Source organism: Haplochromis burtoni, unplaced genomic scaffold (genome assembly GCF_018398535.1).
Source record: "Haplochromis burtoni strain Fernald_Lab_line unplaced genomic scaffold, NCSU_Asbu1 Contig_36, whole genome shotgun sequence".
NCBI lineage: Eukaryota > Metazoa > Chordata > Actinopteri > Cichliformes > Cichlidae > Haplochromis > Haplochromis burtoni.
The window spans coordinates 1,947,501-1,968,017 of NW_024582397.1; the positions used below are offsets into that span (position 1 = coordinate 1,947,501).

At 38.8% G+C, this 20,517-nt stretch overlaps 1 protein-coding gene across 1 annotated transcript in view; it reads left to right on the top strand.

Annotated features, from left to right (window-relative positions):
- The first annotated feature begins 4,645 nt into the window (after positions 1–4,645).
- zmp:0000001236 (mastermind-like protein 2) overlaps positions 4,646–20,517 on the top strand; it is a 36,921-nt gene continuing 21,049 nt past the window's right edge. The window contains exon 1 of the mRNA XM_005926537.3: positions 4,646–6,242. Coding sequence (XP_005926599.1) covers positions 5,832–6,242 — 411 coding nt within the window. The 5' untranslated portion in view covers positions 4,646–5,831. The remainder of the gene's footprint in view (positions 6,243–20,517) is intronic.

Sequence of the window (20,517 nt, forward strand, 5' to 3'; positions counted from 1 at the left end):
TGTAGCATTTTATTCAAAGGCCTGCAGATTGCAAGCATAAAGCATTAGACATGTTAGAAAGACACCACACATTCACATAATTCTGCTGCAGCTGCTCCTTTTATAGGAGGGAAGCTAACAGATGGTGAAGTTAGCCACATTAGCATAATGCTAACACTAAAGATTTAAGGATATTCCTATTGTTGTGGGGACATTGCTATGGAAAACTAAAAGTACTTTACTTGGTCACTTCCTCAGATCCAGGGAGTGCCCGAAGACTCGACAGCAGAGCATTAGGTGTGTGTTCCTCACAGCAAAGGAATTATAGAGTTCGTAGAAGTGACTTTAATTGAAAATAAAGCAACTGACTACATCTAAATTGAATTAAGGCTGCTCCTCATTCTTTGTTAGTGAGCATGTCAAACCAACCGACTGCATAAACTTCATGACATTGTGTCACAGTGACATAACTAAGTAGCAATACAGAAAAAAGCCTGGAGTGTAAAGAATGTATTTGAGACATTACAGCAGCAGAGATTTTGCTTTCATTTGGCCACACGTGAAAGTTTGGCCTTTGAAAGTTTCCAGACCTCTTACATGAACAAAAGGCTGCGTAACAGATTAGAGAGTTGAGGAAAAACTTAAAGCATAATAGGGGCACTTTAGGTCAGCCATCTCCAGTGTCAAGTTTCTGCCACCATTACCATGGATACTGGATGAGCTTGCTTAAAACTAAAATATTTGGGCCTAAAGCCATAACTAATTTATGCCTGTTCTTTGTGATGATTATTACTAGAGTGTACTGCAAGCATGCAGAATATCAGGCCATACAGGTGAAGTTCCCTGCCAAAGCTCCTCACACAGACTGTTAGAACAGTGAATAGATAATTAATAATATCATCCTTACTGTCAAACTGTTATTTATAAATGCACTGTTTGATCACTGTTCCATTCAACCCTCTGCAGAAGTTAATTTTGTTTGCATCTAGTTGGCAGTTTATTTTGTCTTTGCCATTAAGAGCAACAGAGGCTAACTGGTCAATAACCATATTAATATACTGTAAGAGTATGCTTGCTGGTCTCAGGAATGCCAAGATGCACTTCAATTTTGGCATGCAGGCTGACTTTCTCTTTTCACTTTAATCTATCATTTGTGCTGAGTCTTGCAGAAGCAGTGAAGAGATTATTTTCACTGCGGGCAATCATTTCAGCTTAACAGTGCATGTCTGGTAAGAGGAGAGGAAAAAAATATAGCCATACAAATATGCAAAGGCTTGTGTCAGAACCCCTAATGATAACCATACATGACTGTTGCCTGGGTTTCTATTAAATATGAGCCCAAACTATATTTAAAAGCTGTCAGGCATGATGGCAGGCCAATTATTTCAATGCAGGAACAAAGTTGGTTACATCCAAATCTACGACATGAAGAAGATGGGAAAGGCAAGATGACAAAACCTCGTTACGTTTGATTTCAGTGGTCATTTCACTTGAGTTAAGATTCAAATGGATTTGCAATGTAAACGTGCACTGAAAAAAAAACAAACCCAAAATTATTGTGTTGTGCTGATTAAAAAATAGAAATAAGACAAGAGGTGTAGTTTGCACGTACTCTGTCTCTCTAGAGACCATTAACAAAAGTCTAGTAGATAAAGAGTAGCATATTTCTGTTTTCCAGAACTCTCCATTCACTGATTTCTCTCTTTGGGCTTTGAAATGCCACACACTACAGCTTTGTCCCTGAGGAGTACTTTTGTTCCTGTATGTAAATTATTAATAGATATACATATTGCAGTGCATCTTTTTGACTGTTAGAAATTTGATACACTTGTACAAGGCATAAAGAGCACTACAATAATGTAACATAGTGCTTTAAATGCAAAGGAAATCTACCACAGTGGATATTTGCCAGTGATCGTAGTCACTATAAAACAGTCGTGAAATATTGTTTACTAAATTTCTTTTGTTGATCAATTTGCCTTATATTTTCATTTCGGTTTAGACCGTACATTTTGCCTTGAAGAAATTTTCACAATATTCTTAGAATAAACAGGAAGAATCATATTATAGTAAGGACAACTGAATGATCAGTTTCTAGTTCAACTCAAGTTCAGTATTTCATTGTGGGCTGGAACCACAGAATCCATTTTTGACCTTAATAAGAATAGCGTGGCCATGGAGTGCTAGATGGTATGGATTATTTCATTAAGATTTACTTCTTAATGTTTTTCTACCATTTTTACAGCTTTTTTATATTCTTTTTAATCATTATTTTTTACTGATACATGTAAGCAAGTGTTATGCATTATGACAGGAACAGGCTAAAGTAAACTACGTTTGTTTAGTGTATTATTCTTTTTTAAATTACCAAATTTCATTTTTGTATGATCTAATCATAAAAAGGCAAAGGCTGCCAGTGTAAGTTGGACTGGCAAATCCCAGGTGAATTGTGATTCACAAAGAGCAAGAGAGGAAAGGAAAGAGTGAAGAAAAGCCTGTCTCCCTGTCTGTTTGTTTGGTTTTTTTTTTTTAATGAAATGGATGTGTAATTTATTATCTAGAGAGATCATGTGTAAGCAGAAGAGTTGTGTATGTGTTGTGGTAGATTGTAAGCTGTAGTATGTTAAATGACAGCCTGACTGGGTTGAAAACACTGTTCAGATCTACTGTCAGGCTGTCACTGAGTTGACGTACTGTACTTGTAAAGATTTTTTAACCACTATTATTACTACTACTGTAAGGCAGATTGCTTGTGTTAATTTATTAATTTATTGTATGTGTGTGGTTTTTTTTTTTAGTTGATAATAGTAAAAAAAAGAAAGAAGGAAAGAAAGAAAAAAACAACAACCATCAAACAAGGAATCTTCTCTCTACTAACACTGATGTATACAAACTGTCTTGATTTTGAAGCAATATGAGAAAAACAATGACAGTGGTATTGTGGTACAGTTAAATTGGAATACACAAAAATACAATACTTTGTTATTCCTGTATAATGGTAGGCTTACAATGTGGACGTAGAATAAAGCAAGAAGTGAAAGTTTGGTGTTAAAGTTCTTTAAATGTAAACCTCATCTTTCAACCACACTTTCTCCTTTAGTTGTAAACTGAACATAGTGGTGGAGATCTTACTGTCCACACACAGTAAACTGTGGCTGCTCCCTTTAGGAGGTCACCACAGCAGATCATCTGTCTCCATCTCAGCTTATCTCTGCTATCACACCAACTGCCTGCATGTCCACTTTCACTGCTTCCCTGAACCACCTCTGTCCTCTTCCTTGTTTCCTCCCCCCTGGCAGCTCCATCTTCAATGTCCTTTGTCCAATATGTCCACTATCCTTTCACTGTAAAAGTCCAGTCCAGCTTGGTCACTCCCAATGAAATTAGCATCTTCAACTCTCACACCTCCAGCTTTACCTCCTTTTGTGTGTGCCACTATCTCCACTAGCATCTTGAATTGCTAGTAATACCAAAATAAAATACCTTAGAACATCTTCCAAAACAGAATATACAGACGTTAAATGTATGCTGCCCTCTGTTGTTAAAGAAAGCAGCTGCAGTCAAGTACTAATAAAACATTAGATGACAAGCTCCTTTGGGTTATGCCCAAAGATGCATTTAGAACCAAATTGGAAAATGCAGATTATCGTACTGAAATACAGATATTTTTTAAAGGGTTTCTACAGGATTCCTCGTCATTTAATAAGCCTGCTACTTATTAAATAATGACTGTTATTATGCTTCAGGATCATTTTCCAGTAATGACCACTGGGTGGCCATGCCATTTCCCATAAAGAGAATAAAAATGATTAATAAGCAAAACATTTCTTAGTCAGCCAAGACCCTGATGAAGATTGGTTAACTGAACGACTGAGGGAGGCATCTATACATATAGGTAATGAAATATCCATCATAAAGAAGGGCCTAAAAGGGAGGGGAGAGTGTGGGTTGGCAGATTCGTGAGAGCGTTTTAGGTTTTAATCATATGCGTATGGGTTAACAAGTTGGTGGCCGCTAGTCTTACAGTCTGCCGCTATCAAAGCAGCCCCAAAGACAAATAGTTAATTTATTATACTAATTACACTTGGAAAAGGCTTCAGTGTTGAACGGAATTGATTTCTTCTTGAACTCTGTGTGGACTTCGCACGATCTCCCCATATTTGTGTGGTTTTCCTCTGGGTGCTCAAGCAGCTTCCTTCTGCTTTACAGAAACATGCATCCTGTGTGAGCGAGTTTCTGCGTGATTCTGTGGCTGTATCTTAATCTCCTATATCTCGTTCCCCTGAACCAGATACGATTAACTTCAAACAACAGCCGGTTAATGAATGAAAGGGCAATAAATTGCTTTGAGAAGGTGTAAAATCAAAACAAATATAGTCGAATGCACTTTTGTGATTGTTATATTTGAAAGCTACTGAGTACATTTACCCAACTTTTAAGATTTACAGAAAGCTGAAAGTTACCAAAGATTTGAGGCATAGCGGGCTAGACACATAAGACAACAGTATAGGAACATGTCAGCAGCCAATCAGCTCATTTGAGCGGTTCTGTAGGCTCGCTTGGTTAGTTACTCTGCGTGTTAACTCAAAAAAAGATCAAAGAATACTTCTGGATTTAACTATTCTTTTCATGCTTTAGTTAATTATCTAAATATGTTTTTCATTTGTGTCTTTAAATACAGGATGAGTAAATGTTCGTTAGTTGATTAGCTTGACCAGGTGGCAAACAGAACAGCGGTGCCAGGTTGACCCTTCACTGCTCCTTCGGTTAGACAACAGTGTTCAAATTTAAAATACATTAATAAGATTCCCTCCGTCTCACCGTTCACGCCTTGCAAGACAAGTTCAGGCTTTTCTCCACTAGAGTGTGCCACTGGACCCCCCCTTTTTTTAACCATACGAGTTCATGTCAAAAGCAGAATGTTCGTACAATAAGGGTCTGTGTAAGTAGCTCCGCTATTGCCTTCGTGTACCACACGGACAAACGATTGTCAATGGACTATTTGAGACGGATTTCAGTCGGCTTCTGCGACGACTGCCTGCGTTTAGGGGGTCTGGGTTTTTTGGGTTTTTTTTTTTTACTTGTTTGCAACCAGATTCCTATCCGGATTGAAAGGAAAGCAACAAAGAAAAGGACTCATTTCGAAACAAACAAAAAAAAAATGCCGTGAGTCTTGAAGTTTAGTGGATTTCGTGTGTTTGTTGGTTCTTCTATTTTTGCAGCCGGTCGCTCTCACTCAATTTATAGTCGATAGTGTACTCTTGGACTTGGCGTTAACGAGAGTGATACAATATTTAGATAAAGTAGGCTGAAAATGTAGCTACTCGGAATGTACCACCAGTGAAACCGAAGTTGTGCGTGCCGTGGGTTTGAATTATCTAAGGGATTCATATTGAATATAACCTATTTATCTGTGAGCAGAGCTCCAGTCGTTAAGCAAGAGCGGATTCATTCCAGCTGCGGAGCCTTTCATGTTAATCATTTCACGTTTAATTATAAGCTGACAGAGCCTATCCCCCGAGGAAAAACTACTACAATTCTGTAACTTTGAGACTTTTAATGCATGTTTTTTATCCACGTGGAGCATAGCATGATTTTATATGGAGCGTATCTTAATCTTTAATATCATATAACATCATAGTCCCAGTTTGACAAGATAATTCGCTCACATTTCAACACATATCATAGGCCATAGTGACTCCTCTCCAGAGACTACAGCCAAGTATTTTTCTTTTTCACATGGGATCATTGGAAGTCTTCAGTACGTTTTCTTGTTTTCTTCCATGCCCGTTCTGTGGTCCACTGTAAGCACAGTGGACCTCAGTCTATAAACTTATCAGGGACCTGCGGGCATGGGAGAAGCGACCCCCGCTCAGTCTGCTGCAGGGACATACGTACCCATGTTGGGTGTTGGTTTAGGAGCTATGCCCGGTGGGGTCAGCAACGGGCCGGTGGTGGCCAGCTCAAGGAGCTCCACAGTGCCACAGCTGCACAACGCCATAGTTGAGCGTTTACGCGCCCGGTTAGAGACGTGCAGGAGGCACCATTCTACCTGCGCGGACCGCTATCAGCGAGGTCAGGCCGAGAGCACAGACCGGGAGCACGAGAGTACGCTTCAGCTGCTCAGCATAGTCCACCAAGGTCCTGGGAACCGTAAAGCAAAAGGTAGCCGGGGATCGAACCAGCAACCCCCAGACTACAGCAGGGCTAACGGAGAGCAAAAGGGGTCAGATGGCGAGCAGAAGATCCCCACACGCATAGCGGTGAGTTGCTGTTAATGTTGTCTGTCAAGGTTCTCAGTCATCCAGGTCATCGTAGTCTATGGAGCTTGGAAAGAAAAGCATCTTTCTTTAAGTTTCTTTGAAGACATTCACCTCTCATCCGAGAAGCTTCATCAGTTCTAAGAGCAACTGGTGGATTGTCCCAGATTTTAAGCCCTACGGGAGTGTCCCCAAGAGGGTCATGGAGCGCCTATTGATCTTCTACCTAATCACACAAGCCAAGGTGTGAAAACGGGTGTGGGCCACAATCAGCCAATGTTTCCGGTGAACCCAATGTGAAACCTAGCCCCACCCTATCATGTGATTTACTGAGGTCAAATGGCCCAGGATGTGAGTGGGCATTAAGGCGTCTGGGAAGGGATCTCAAAACTGGATTATAGATGGCAGACAGTTGGTGTGGTAAGCCAGCGCCTACATTCAAAGATGGCCGTTCACAGTGGCTTCTTTCACTCCTCTTTCAAACCACCTGTCTTCTCTGTCCAAAATGTGAACATTGGCATCCTCAGCATCCAGAAACACCTCTTTAAGAAAACCTAAAGAAATCCAGACGCTTTTCTTTCCAGGCTCCTTAGACTGCCGATATTGTTGTGTTGTTTGTTTTTTAACATAAATAATTAGGACTATTACAATCAAGCTTGTGGCAGCGATGACAAAATTGATAACAATGATGAGGGTACCAGTATGTTGTAATGGGGGTGAAACGCCTAAAGTTATGGCCATTCTCAAGGACCACAACATTGAGACTGAGATTTTTTTTTTTTTTTTGCTATGTGAAAAATCAGCTGGGAGCTTTCCTTGGCGATAATGGATCGATAAATGTTTCTACATTGATAACGCTGCTGTCACTATCCATGAACAAAAAGTCCAAGCTTTTTCCAAACTTAGATGGCAGCCAAATGCATGTCAAAAACAGTCAGGAAATGTTCTAAAACTCTAAGTTCCTGATTAAGGGGGCCCTTAAGGTAGATGACATGATACAGAAGCGTTACGCTTGTTTGCAAAGCAATCCATTTTGAGGAAATGGTTTTGGGGTCATTGGGCCATGGGGATGTTTTGCATTTACTGCAAACCTTGACAACATAACAACCATGCAGCTGATCCAAACAGAGGGATGCGGATGCATTTTGTGGTTTGTTTAACCCATTTAATATGCACTGTTATGTCATTTTTTAAAATTGTTTTTGTTTCTGAGTTATTCTGTTGAGATTGAGAACTGAGTAGTTGCATGACCTTGTGTGCCACTGAGAGTACAGGACAGTGTTTTCTCCCCTAACAGCAAAGCTTCACAAAGGACATAGGTAGGCAGGATAGGAAAACTTAACTGTGCTTTCTGTGTGCCTGGTAGTGCTGATAGGACTGACTTCCTGTATGGCATCTGTTAAGGGAGCAGTCACTGAGATGTGAGATTTATTTAGTTGTTTTCTTTCACTGGGCATGGGGGAGTTTAGCGTCTAGCCTATTACTTCCCAAGCAATAATGTCAAAGGTTGAAAGCTTGCAGACATTCTTTTTCTAGATGTGGTGAAATAAACAATATTTCATACATATATTTTATTTTTTACCAACGAAAATATAAAATGCATTAATGTTTCACGTACAAGAAAAGCAGATTCTCTGTGGTTTATAGAGTTAGTTTAAAATGCAGTTTACCTCTCAGCTTTTACATTTTCATGCTGATCGGTAGAGCCATGGCAGTGGAACACGATGAGAGACAAGACACAACTTCATGGATTATACTGGCTGTCTAAAAGAGGTCAGGGTACATCATTATCATGTACCGTTTCATTTTTACTGATCTTGACTCTGGAGTAACATGTTCTATTTAAAACTGATGAGTGCAGCAAGATAGTGAGGAGGAAATGAAGTCCTGGCATACATGTTTATATCAACCCTGAGGTTAATGTTTTCGCAACGTATAATGATCGGGTGAAGCACAACAGCAGCTCTTGCAGAAATCCTGTTTAATGCCAGTATGTTGCATGTATACAGTCTATATATATCCTTATAACTCTTGCCACCATTTTTTTTATTTTTTTATTCATTATCATCTTTGGCTATAATAACTGAAAGCTGCTTCAAATATGTATGGGGGTTCTGCAGAGTTCACCATAATTCATTCTTCAGAATTAAAAAGTAAGACATCTCAAATGACCACATCTGTGCGTGTTATTGAGTGTTCACATTGGAATTTGCAATGGAAATGTATACTGAGTTAGGGGCAAACAACACAATGGATTATGACTGCTTGGGAGTGCAGAGTGAGCAGCAGCACTTAACAACAGTGCTCATTGAGACCAGATTAACAAAGGATATTCTTTTAGATGAAATTGGAGAAATTTGAAGGAAGAGACGAGAGCATACTTATCGACTCGGAAAATCGTTTTCCTTAATGCGTGGATGAACTCATTGAAAGCTTTTGGATATTCATATTTTAGATTGTTTCTTTTCATGGCCAGTTTTCCAATTGTTCCCTTCATACCTGTATCAGAAAATGTATTCAGCACAGAAATAGGTCACACAGTAGAGCTTACAAAACATTAGCCCCATATTACAATGAACAGACATTCAGTTTCATCAGATCAGGATCCAACAATCATCTTACATTGTCTGTCAACGATACAGATAGTGAGCACAAAAATGAAAGGCTTAACAAACAACCATACAGCCTCGAAGCATACTAGCATGCCATGTAATGCCATGTTATATTATCATGTGTTTAACAAATGGCTCACTAAGCACCTTCTTGATAGATTTGCCGGCCATGAAACTGTTTGAACCACAAGGTCCCCATATAAATGTTTAGAGCCACTGAATACATTTCCTGCATGTGTTTACTTTAAGTCAAACAGGCCTTGAAAATGCAGTAGGCGAAGGATGCCTGGTGATTAACAGTGCTATGTGCACAGGGAGGATTTTGTTATTACTCAGTCTTGTAGTGACAGATCTGGGAAGTATACTCATAGAGCAGCATGCACACAAAGTGCTCATATGCTGAGCTGTTTTCCTATTATTTTAAGCACTTGTGACCTTGTTTGTCTGCCATACAGGTTTTTTGTAAAAACTGTAGCCTTAGTCATACTGGTCAGTTAGTGGTTTGAAACATAAATCATGTAACCACAGCCAGCTCTAGCCAATGACTTCTGGTTATCTATCAATTTTCCGTGACTGTGTACTGTGAGCCCTGTAATAAAGGCAAATTCCCAAAATATTATTTTGGCTTTGTGTGCTAATTTGGCACAATTGCCTTGGCAAACTGAATAAAAATTGGCAGTTGTAGTTGTTTGGACTTTTAAATGTATGACATTTATTTTACAAGATAAAGAGGGTATGAGAAACCATGTCATTTGGACATTTTTAAAGCTTGGAAAGGAAACTAATTTCCGCTCTCAGGGAAACCCTTTTTACTATGAAAATGGCAAACATGAGGGATTATTGGAATGCTGGGTAGAGGTTGGAAAGACTGGTTGTTTGCACTTTTCATGATGTTCTTAACTTGAAGATCGTCACCCCCTCAAAGAGGCTGAAGGATTGCAGAGTGATTAATAGGACAGGAAAGGAGAAAAAATACTAATCAAAATTTTGTTTGGTCTCTTAGGCTTTGAACTAATGTAGCTTTTGCGCAAATGCTTGTGTAACACTGCGCTTTTGACTTAGTGCATCATCTAGGATATCACTAATGCCAATTGAAGGTTTTGCAGCGAAATTGTTTCTCGCCTATTTACTAGTGCACTACTACATGGGTCAGAATTAAAATTTACGAGTTTATAATTTATTGAGTTGCGAAAGCTTAAATATTGTCACAAGACTACAACTTCTGGGTAAGCAGATTGACAGTAAGCAGATTGACAGCTTGCTAAAAAAAATCCCACAGAAAAGGAATACCTTGCACTTATTTGTGGTCATGTATGATGGAGTGGATAGTGTGTGCATGTGTGTGAATGTGGGGTGGGGTGTGTGCTGTGTTTCCTGGCATACCCTGTTTGGCTGTTGAACAGCCTGAATCAGATGCCGGTGGTCTGATCTCAGCCTGGCTCGGCAGTGATGTGAAACAATTAGCCCAGGTCCATGGAGGCCACCCACTGTGAAGCCCACAGCTCTACCCAACTCTGTGGATGCAGAAAGGGATCCGTGTTCATCCCACAGATCACTTCCATGTTGTCATGGATAGGTTACAGTCTTCTTTTAGAAATAGCTTGCTGCCAGTTGGTCTGAATGGTGAATTACTTTAAGTCCCCTGCAGAGCAGAATGGAAATTCTGTGGGTGCTGTTTATTGACAGCATGGCTACACTTTAAGCCTGATGTGATTACGCTTGTCTCATTGTGCAGACCGTTAGCTGCTAGATGAGTTGAGCATCTCATAGTGCTCTGATTAAAAGACATTAAGATAGACCTCCATATACTGTAGTAAAGCCATCTGTTAATCTCCTCTTTCTATTTGGGATTAGTCATCCGTCCAACTTGTGGTTCAATTCTACTTATGTGTTAATACATATAAATATATTAAAAATGTTCTATTATTACATTTTTTTTTTTGTTGCTACAAGAAAGACATATCTTTAGAATTGTCATCATGCTCTTAAAAGATAGACAAAGCAGTTTAGTCAGTGGGGTGCTTACTGAGTAGTTATGTTATTTATTTAACAAATTAGTAACGTACCTTTTTATTGTTCAAATGCTAAAAAACTTGGAGGATTAAAAGGTTTTGGAATTCAAAGATTTTGGGTTGATGTAAAAGCTTAATCTAACAAAGAAAGAATGAGTTGAAAGTGATATATACTTGTATTACTGAGTTTGATATGCTCAAATGTTTCCCGATTAATCAAGGCAGTAATGTCTTTTCAAACGTATGACCTATTCATATATAGGTTTATGTCCTGTTTCTTCTTGTACAGAAGAGATCCCCACATTTTTGCATAGAAAAACATTAAAACAGCCTTTTTACAGTCAAACAGTCAGATTTACTGTCTTATGCAATAAAAGTTGAGACATGTAACACTATGTTCTGGACACTCCAGAGCACCGTTCATAAATTTTCAGCACTAAGTAGAGGTACTTAGGCACATCTTGTCCTCAAGGAAGTGGGATGTGGTATGTTAATGTCAAACAAGGCTAATGCTGTGGCTTCTCATTTGGGGGGGGGGTGGTATTAATCTAGGACATTTGTAGTTATATTTGTAGTTATTAGCTACTGTATCATCTTTTGGTTAAATTGTGCGTGAGATTAAAGTCTGCGGTAATATTTTAGGATAACATCAGCTTATAAACATTCTAAACAACTTATACATTTTGTGATCGTGATTGCTGTGTCCTCAAGGGAGAGCGGGATACAAGCGTCAACAAGTTCCTTTTCTAACAGACTATGGAGACACCGGATTTCTAAGTGGCACAAAGAAAGTTCACAGATGAGTGTCATTTCTCAGAGGAGCTTTACTTATTAATCCCTTTGATTTTGTGAGTGTATTTATTGAAAATGCAGATTTTAATATCTTACAGTGTCATGATGTCAAGATATTCAGCACATCCCTAGTTCTAGCATGATGATGTCTGGATATGTCAAATTAAATTTTAAGTGGATGTCCAAGACATCCAATTTTGTGTTAAGTGCTAAGCAGTTTTTGTAGTGGATTTGTCACTGCCTCCAGGAGATCTAGTAGTATTTTGTTTTTGGTTTTTTGCTTGCTCTATCTGGTGTGTTGAGCCATGGTAGCTGCTGCTGACTACCCAGCTTCAAATAATCTTGTTAATGCCAGAAAACATGCATCACTTCCTGTGCAGCAGTGGATTTTTCCCAGAAAGGCCCTATGAGACACTCAGGTTTTTATGACAACAGATGCAGTAAAAGCTGAGTGAGCTGAGTGTAAGTTGCTAGTGTATCAGATAATTGTGAAGAGCAGTGAACATTTCAACCAAATCACTTTAAGTTGTTCAGTGCAGATATAGAGAAGAAGGTGATATTTGTAATGGTAAAGATGGGAAGTTATGAGGAACAAACAAAAAGAGACTTTCGCGTTTGGCATATGTATCAGATCCCTTTCCTACTTCCTTTAGTGTGAGAGAGAAAGGTAAAAACTTGTAATTTTTAAGAGGTTTTCAGAGTTTGGTCAGAATTCAACTTGTTTTTGTTACCATGACCTGGCTATTACCATAAATGAGTAACTGAAAATTTCTTTATGCTTCCCATTGATTAGATGATGTGTTAAAACAGGGGGAAAAATCAAGTAGAATTAGATTTAAAAACTAGAGAGGGCTCACCAAATCTTGGTATTATGCAGCAGCAACGTGCTGGAAATAGTTGCATGTAAATCTAGGACATCTCTGTACCTGGCAACATTTGCAGCGCCTTCTACTCTTTAAATGAGCACACTTTTATTCTTTTCTGGACTAATTTATACTTTGTTATCCAGTTCCATGCTACCAGAGGGCACACAGAAGATAAAAATAATAATAAGAAAAACAAAAAAACATTATCGATAAAGAAAGACAGAAGTTTCCAAATACCTAGCGGGGCAGCCAGGATGTGTGTCAGATTAAAGAAATTTATGGCTCATGGGTTATGCAGCATCTCTAGGAGCAGTGTCTTAAGCAAACTTCACTCTCGCTATCTCATCCCACTCCCCTTCTCCTACATACTTCCACTCACACTCACTGACACACAAATACACACACAAACAAAACCCACTCTGCCGCACGCGTCCTTATGTTTTATTCAGCAGCCTATGGAAGGCAGTGCCTGTCTTTGAAGAGTGCTGCAGAAATCATGTACTAAATCCATCTCATCCTTTTCAATGGTTGATTCAATGTAAGTGTGTACATGCTCAGAAGAACATGCTCCATTCAAAGTCCAGGTAGGCCAGGTTGCTGTTCGAGGTTCATAAATGTCTGACCTTTTAGGATAAATGTATCCTTTATTTGTAATGGAACCATTGCTGGTTAAAAGCCTTTCCTCCATAGACATGTGCTTCCTGTCCTTGGAAGTGGCCCCTGGTGTCAAGAAGAGCTTGCAAGGTAACATCTTTACCTTCAGTCACCATCCAAACAGTGTAGAAATTTTATATATATATATAATAAGCATCACCCTTGCAAAATCAGCTCCTTGGTGGCATATATTTTGTTGTGTTGAATCTACTAATTTATCTTTAGAGTAGTAATGAATAATAAGTCAGTATAAGTGTTTACTATTGCTTAATTTCACATTACAGAAATGGCTGTGACGTCACGTGTGGATCTCACTCAATTAGAACATTTTATTTAAGAGAAAACTAATCCATGGTAATTTTTTCATATGTGCTTAAATAATCTATTAAGCAGAAATTGTCAGTGTTTTCCCATAAGTTTCAGAACAGACACATTTCCCCCACAGTCTCATCTTACTATTAAATGGATATTTTTTGCAGCATTCACAGTTTGGTGCACCAAAGGGGGTTTCTAGGAAATTTTTTTTTTTTTTTGGGGGGGAGTCCAACAGTTGAAATCAGTAAATTTTATTAGATATCAAAGCTAAATAAATGCACATGAAGAAAAAAAATCAGATTGTTATAATAATCTTAGTGTACAGACCTCCTATGTCAATAAACATGCATTAGAAGACTCAGCTCCCCATAATAATAGTGTAGCCATGCAAGATTTAACAGCAAGATAATGGCACTAATAAAATACAGTCTGATTACAACAGTAAATATGTTTAATTTTGCTTAGTCACAGAAGTAAATACCAGCATCTCACATATCCTTTGTTGGCAGTTTGTAAAGCAAAGAAGTTGAACAGTGGCAGTGGTGCAAAACACTGTTCATCTTTCAAAACCTCCAAACTTGCTGTTTTCCTTCTGTAATCAAACCAATATCGTTCCCTGCATATAACGGAGCCACCATGAGCCACCCTTTTAACCCCAGCCCTGGTGCAGCTTTTATGTTTATATTTATTCAAAAATATAGCTTGCAATATAATGCATTCACATAAACTGCACTTTGCCCTATTTTCGGATCTCATTTTGATAGTTGTTTTAATTTTTCTTGTTGATATGTCAACAGCAAATTAGACTCTGCAATAGACCCTTGTGAATTTGTGTAGATACTCGTTCCATGTTCTGAATATAAATTACCGCGGTACTGACTGTGTTCATGCAAGTGAACATTTCACTGAGTCGAAATACCTCCATTCCCAAAGGGTTTGGATTAGAGAGTCCCCACTGTATCCCTTTGTTGTTGAGTTCTGCTTTCAGCATGCTCCCAGTTGTTACCAACACATTGTTTAAATTTCAAGCATTATGCCGACCTCGGGATACAAAAAATCTCATCTATGCTGTTGAAGTCATTGGGGAATTTTAGAAGGACTAATATATTAGTGCTCCGTTGTAGCTATTAAATCCACATGAAAACAAATATTTCATAGCTTTTCATCATCTAGAATCTAGACATAAGAGTAAGTATCCAGCTTAGGGCAATCACTTAGCAGGCAAGGACCATGTTTATGTGCTTTTGTATCTTCAGAGGGGCCTTGTAGAGGTATCCGTTCATGCCTGATGTGATTTCTTCTGCTGAGAGAGCTCTTTGAGGTTTGTCAAGTTTTTCCTGCTTGACTTAATTGAAGGGAGGGTAGGATTGTGTGAGTGGGGGGGAGAGGGGGTTGGGGGTAATGCCTCTGAGTGTCTTTCCACCAATACTTTGCTACCCAGTGCTGAAACTGGAACCCTGTGGGAACAAGCTTGTTCAGGTGTATTTCATGTGCAGTGCACTGAAAGTGAATTGAGGGGAGGAATTGCATTCAAAGCGAAACACAAGCAGTAGTTTGTTACCTTGTTTACAACAGAACAAGGCTTAAAAATAAAAGAGTATTCTTTAACCTAGCAATATTAGCATTTGTTTTTGGAAGTTACATTTTGAGCAAACTTTAACAAGTGTGATGCTTTTGTTGTCGACACTTCTGTGTTTGGATAAACAGGAGCTTATCTACAACTGTTCTCACACTTATCTGACAATCAGCCACCTGATATGTCAGAGTTTCCTGGACTTGTTCTAGCTTCTGTTGTAAACAGATCTGATTATCTCAGCTGCTATGAGTGAACTGGGTGTGGAAGTCCATTTATGTTATCAGCTTAACACAATATGTTCTTCTTCACCTTGCTGAAACTCTTTAGTCTAGCCTTAAAATACTTGATAGGTTTAAAACGAAGTCTGTTTATTGGATGGAATCATTTGAAGCTGAACTAAAAGAACGAAACTCACTCGTTTGCTAAGCAACAGTTGCTTATATAGCAAAACAGCTATATTTTCAGCAAGAGTCTATTCTCACCAGGGTCATTACCCTCTTGTGGAACTGAGTAAGTGGGCTCCTGATGTCACTGGCAAACCCCTTACACAGAATGCTGGGTTAAACTGGGAGGGGGAAGGGCCATGCTAGATCAGAGTTCAGGCATGTTTACATTACAGCTCAGGATATTTCTCAGAGCCCGGCCAAGCTGCTGAAGTTCCCAGGCTCCAGAGTTGCAGAGTGCTGAAAAGAGGCACAAGCGTTCACTTATTCTTCAATCCCTCACTCTCCTGTGCTCTGGGGTCTAAGTCATAGTTCAACTCAATTTGCATTGTGCTAATGTTCTGTTCTTTGCTATGGCTGTCCTTTGGGGAATATTATACATGTGAAATACAAGAGAAGTGAAAGTCAACAACTTAGATGATGTTGTTAGCATTGTGTTAGATATTAATATCAAGAATTAAAAGCAAATTTGGCACATGCAAAAAAACAGCACATTGCATTTTTATCTCCTTATTTTAATCAAAAATGTGAATTTTCTTTTCTCAGTAGTTTTAATAAAAATATTTAACAAATTTAACAAGGGAAAGCTACATTTTATTTTTTAGTTACACCAGTTACTTACTTTTCTTTAATATCACACTCTTTTAGATCATATTTATGTAGCAAAACATACATATGGTTTAAATTTTAGCATTGAAATAAAGGATAGTTGGCTTGTTAAGTCATTCCAGTGTGGTATTGCAGGATTTTATTTGAGGATTTTTATGTTTGGCAATATTACTTCGCCCTGTGTTATGGAGCTACCAGCTAGATAAAACGGTATAATTACTGTGGGAACTTTAAAACATGACCATTAACGTTAAAGTTCCCTGGATATTATTCATTGTTTAGAACACTTTGTTTGGATGTGGTTTGGGAACATAAACTGCTAAAAGAAAGTCTAACTGCAGTTCAAACTAGTCCCTATAAATTTACCCAGTTATTTCAAAGACAAACGTATAAGACCAAAATTTCTGTTGTTAACACCCATCACATGTTTGACTTTCCCACGTCTCAGACTGCTAGACCAGCTTGACTAGCGCGTCAGATAGAGGTTTAGAGGAGGAACATAGATGGCCTTGTTTCTTGCCTCTGCTCCACCAATAAAGCTGAGAAGTGGCAGCTGGAATGTTTGCCTTATTGCTCTGCTGTGGTGAGGTGTCACGGTGCTGAGCTATGCTTTGGCGCCTGCATGCTCTCCACCTTGCCTAGAGGCGCACAGACAAGATGTGAAACCAGGGGAGGATCTCTGATTTCCCTCTGCCCTGCCCTGTTGACTCCTCCACGGTATTGTTTTAACATACCTTAAACACTTCTTAACACTTTGCTTTATCTTTAGGTCTATTGCAAAAAATTAGTCCAGAGGCAGATGATTCTAAAAATGGATTAAATGTATAATATGTTTTCCAAAGAGACTCTTATATCTGCTGTTTGCAGAACTAGTGAGTGAATTCTGTTTTCTTTCCACTAAAGGACTACAGGAAGGATTATGAACAGAGACATGGAATCTCACGCTAAAATGGACACTCAGGCCATAAAAGAGCCTTACTTTGATGATGGATTGGAGGACATCTTCTTTAAACTTCAATTTTTGTGTAGGACTTTGCTTAAATTCAGCCAAATTGCTCAAGTCATGTAGGATAACTGTGGCCATTGCCTTGATTTCCACAAAATATATAATATGACAGCAGTTTGGTGTATTTACTGCTTAAAGAAATATGAAAAGGAATAAAAAAGGGGAAGTTCGGGAAGGGGATTCCTGCTGTCTAAGCAAGTATTTTTATTTTCTTCTCCATAAGGATACTTGCTACGGTCCAGTATTGCTGCATTTGCCTATAAAACTTTTATCCAGGTGCTAGGAGAACAACCTCCTGCTAAATGTCATCAAGACTAAAGAGCTAATCGTGGACTTCAGTACAAAGCAGGCAAGGAATTACAAGCCCCTGATCATCAGTGGTGCACCAGTGGAGAGTGGACAGCTTCCGATACCTGGGTGTCCACATCACTCAGGAACTATCATGGTCATGTAATATCAACACTCTGGTCAAGAAAGCCCGCCAGCGTCTCTTCTTCCTCAGAAGACTCAGAGACTTCCATCTGCCACTGAGGGTGCTTAAGAACTTCTACTCCTGCACCATCGAGAGCGTCCTGACGGGAAACATCTGCACATGGTTTGGGAACAGCACCAAGCAGGACAGATGAGATCTGCTGGTGGTGCGCTTGGCCGAACGCATCATTCGATCAGAGCTTCCTGACCTGCTGTCCATCTATACCAAACGGTGCAAGACCGAAGCCAGGAAGATTATGATGGACCTCTCCCATCCCAAAAATGGACTCTTCTCACTGTTGAGGTCTGTGAAGCGCGTCCGCTCCCTTAAGACCAAAACAGAGACAATGAGGAGGAGCTTCTTGCCCCAGGCTATTCGGGCCCTGAAGCAGGTGTAGGACATGACTGGACTCTCACACACTCTGTTTATCTGCACACTTCTCATAATTTCTTTCTTAAATTGTTTATATGCACATTCTATTTTTATCTTTATAATTGACCTTTAACTCTTAGTTTAGTCTCTATTTCTTAGGTTAAATTCTTAATTTATTGTTTACATCTGTTAGCCTTTTTTTTTTTTTTTTTATTTAACTGTAAATTTCAAAAAATTTTATTTAACTGCGGATTTAAAAAAAATTGTACTGCAAATTTCTAAATTTTAAATTTGTGAAGTTTGTATAACTATTTAATTTCTGTTGTGTAGTTTAATGGTCAGGCATTGTACAGCAATAAGCATTTCACTACATGTCGTATTGTGTACGATTATGTGTGTGACAAATAAAATTAGATTTTGAATCCTATCGTTCTCACTCTAAAAAATACAAAGTGTATTTAATCTGGTAAAGCCATATGGTGAATGTTGCATCCAGAAGATGAGATTGCAATTAGGAAAAAGTGTATCCTGTAAGTCCATATGATTAACTTTGAGTAGATCCAAATAAAGCAAAACATCTCTATGTGGCACACGTGGCAATTTAAAAAGTTCTTAAATATTTCTGACTGCATTTGGTACCAGGAAGTTAGGTCAAGTGCTGCCTAAGAATGATAATTAATCAATCAATTATTAAACTTTTGGATCAGTTTTACATGCTATTAGTACAACGTATTAAGAGCATACCAAACGAAATTCTAATAAGATGAAAGAATATGATCAAAATACAGTTAAAAAATCAAAACATGAAATACTTCACTTAGTAGAATATTACTAGAATGAGTTCTCTCTCATTTTCTATCTTTTGTGCGGGGGGCAGGTTGATTGTTCTTGTAAATGAACATGGCAAGTGATCATTTAGCAAGTAAAGGCTCTTTCTCCTGCCCTCCTGCTTGCAGAGAAAAACCGTGATGCTGCATTCTTTTCATAGCTGATAGTGAGAAAGTGGGGTTATTATGTGTGCGCATGCACGATAACAAGGAGGAGAAAGAGAGAGTGAAGAGAACATTCCTTTCTCACTCCCACTCTCTACCACCACACCCCCATCGCTACTCGCTGCCACCCCACCCCCAGTTTCCTTCCTGTGCTTTTTTTAGAGTCTATTGGATGTTTTTCCCACATCCGGCAACAAAGCCGACCTTTTTTATGCCATAATCTAACAGCATGGTGTTCTGCGGTTCAGTTATACATGGTCATGGTCAAATGTAATAAATTCATTGACTTTAAATAAACCACTGTTTCCTAACTTTAACTCCAGACTGCTTAGGTAGTAGCCTTGCAAGGTTGACTTTGAGTCTTAGAGAAGAGTTTGTCGACTACTGCAGAATGTATTCTGTAATCACTATCATCTGACTTGTACAGTGCTACAGTACAAATTTATGGTATTAATAAATGAATTACTGTATTGGTCAGATTGTGGGCCGATATAGATAGTGGAATCTGGGTGTATGCTGTTCAGTATAGAAAACAACCCCATAATTTTCCTTTCTCAATAGAATCCTAAGATATATGTATATCGACTGATATATTGACCTGAATTTGTTTTGCCTTAAAATCGGTTTTGGCATCAACCACAAAATAAAAAACAAGGCAGTAAATAGAAAGTAAATGAACAATTGCACATAGTTTTTCAGATATTTCACTGGTAGGTCATTTAAGTGTCTTGGAGTCCTTACCACAATTCGTCTATAGATTTAGTTTGTCTCAGGATCTTCAATCTTTTCACATAATCCCAGACCTCTGATGTGATTTTGGGATTTGGGGTCCATGGGGTCTTCTGCTGGACTTCTTGTTCGTTGTGTGCCCGATGTTCTCGTACATAATGGCCGTGCTGTTGAGCTACTTTCTCTCCTCCTGATAGATGTAACTTCAGATGTATCTCTACTCAAGCTGCAGAGCTACATCTGAAGGATGATAAAATGACACCAATGCAATACTTTGTCCGTATTACAGTAAATGTTGCTCGCAATACAGTCTGTGTTTACCACAGATTTTTAATGTTAAAAAAGCAACCCTCATGGTGGACTGCTGACTTGCAGAATATACACCGATACACTGATATACTATTATATAGACTGATCTATTACTGTTGTACATTATCTCGGAACAATCTTTCAAAGCTCTGATTAAAATACTGACACACATGTCTGTTTGCGTTTATCCCATTGTCATTCCCATTGAATTAATTCCCCTGCCAAGAAGGAATTTCCCAAACAATTGTGCTGCCTTGGCTTAGTTTGTACCAACAGGCTCATCTGTTTTGCCTGAAGTAGTCAAAGTGAAGTGGAAAAAAACAGCTGTCTAGTCAGTGAAGAGACGCCTTGCCAGTTGAGCTGTGAAATCCACAAGTAAGCAGGATAATCTCTTTCACCCAGACCAAATATTATATCCTGTGATGGCAATTTGAATCATTCAATGCACACAACCTTGACCTATCAAGGTGTAATTTCATGTGACAGCAGCATAAGGTACGGTGAGATATCCTAAATCTC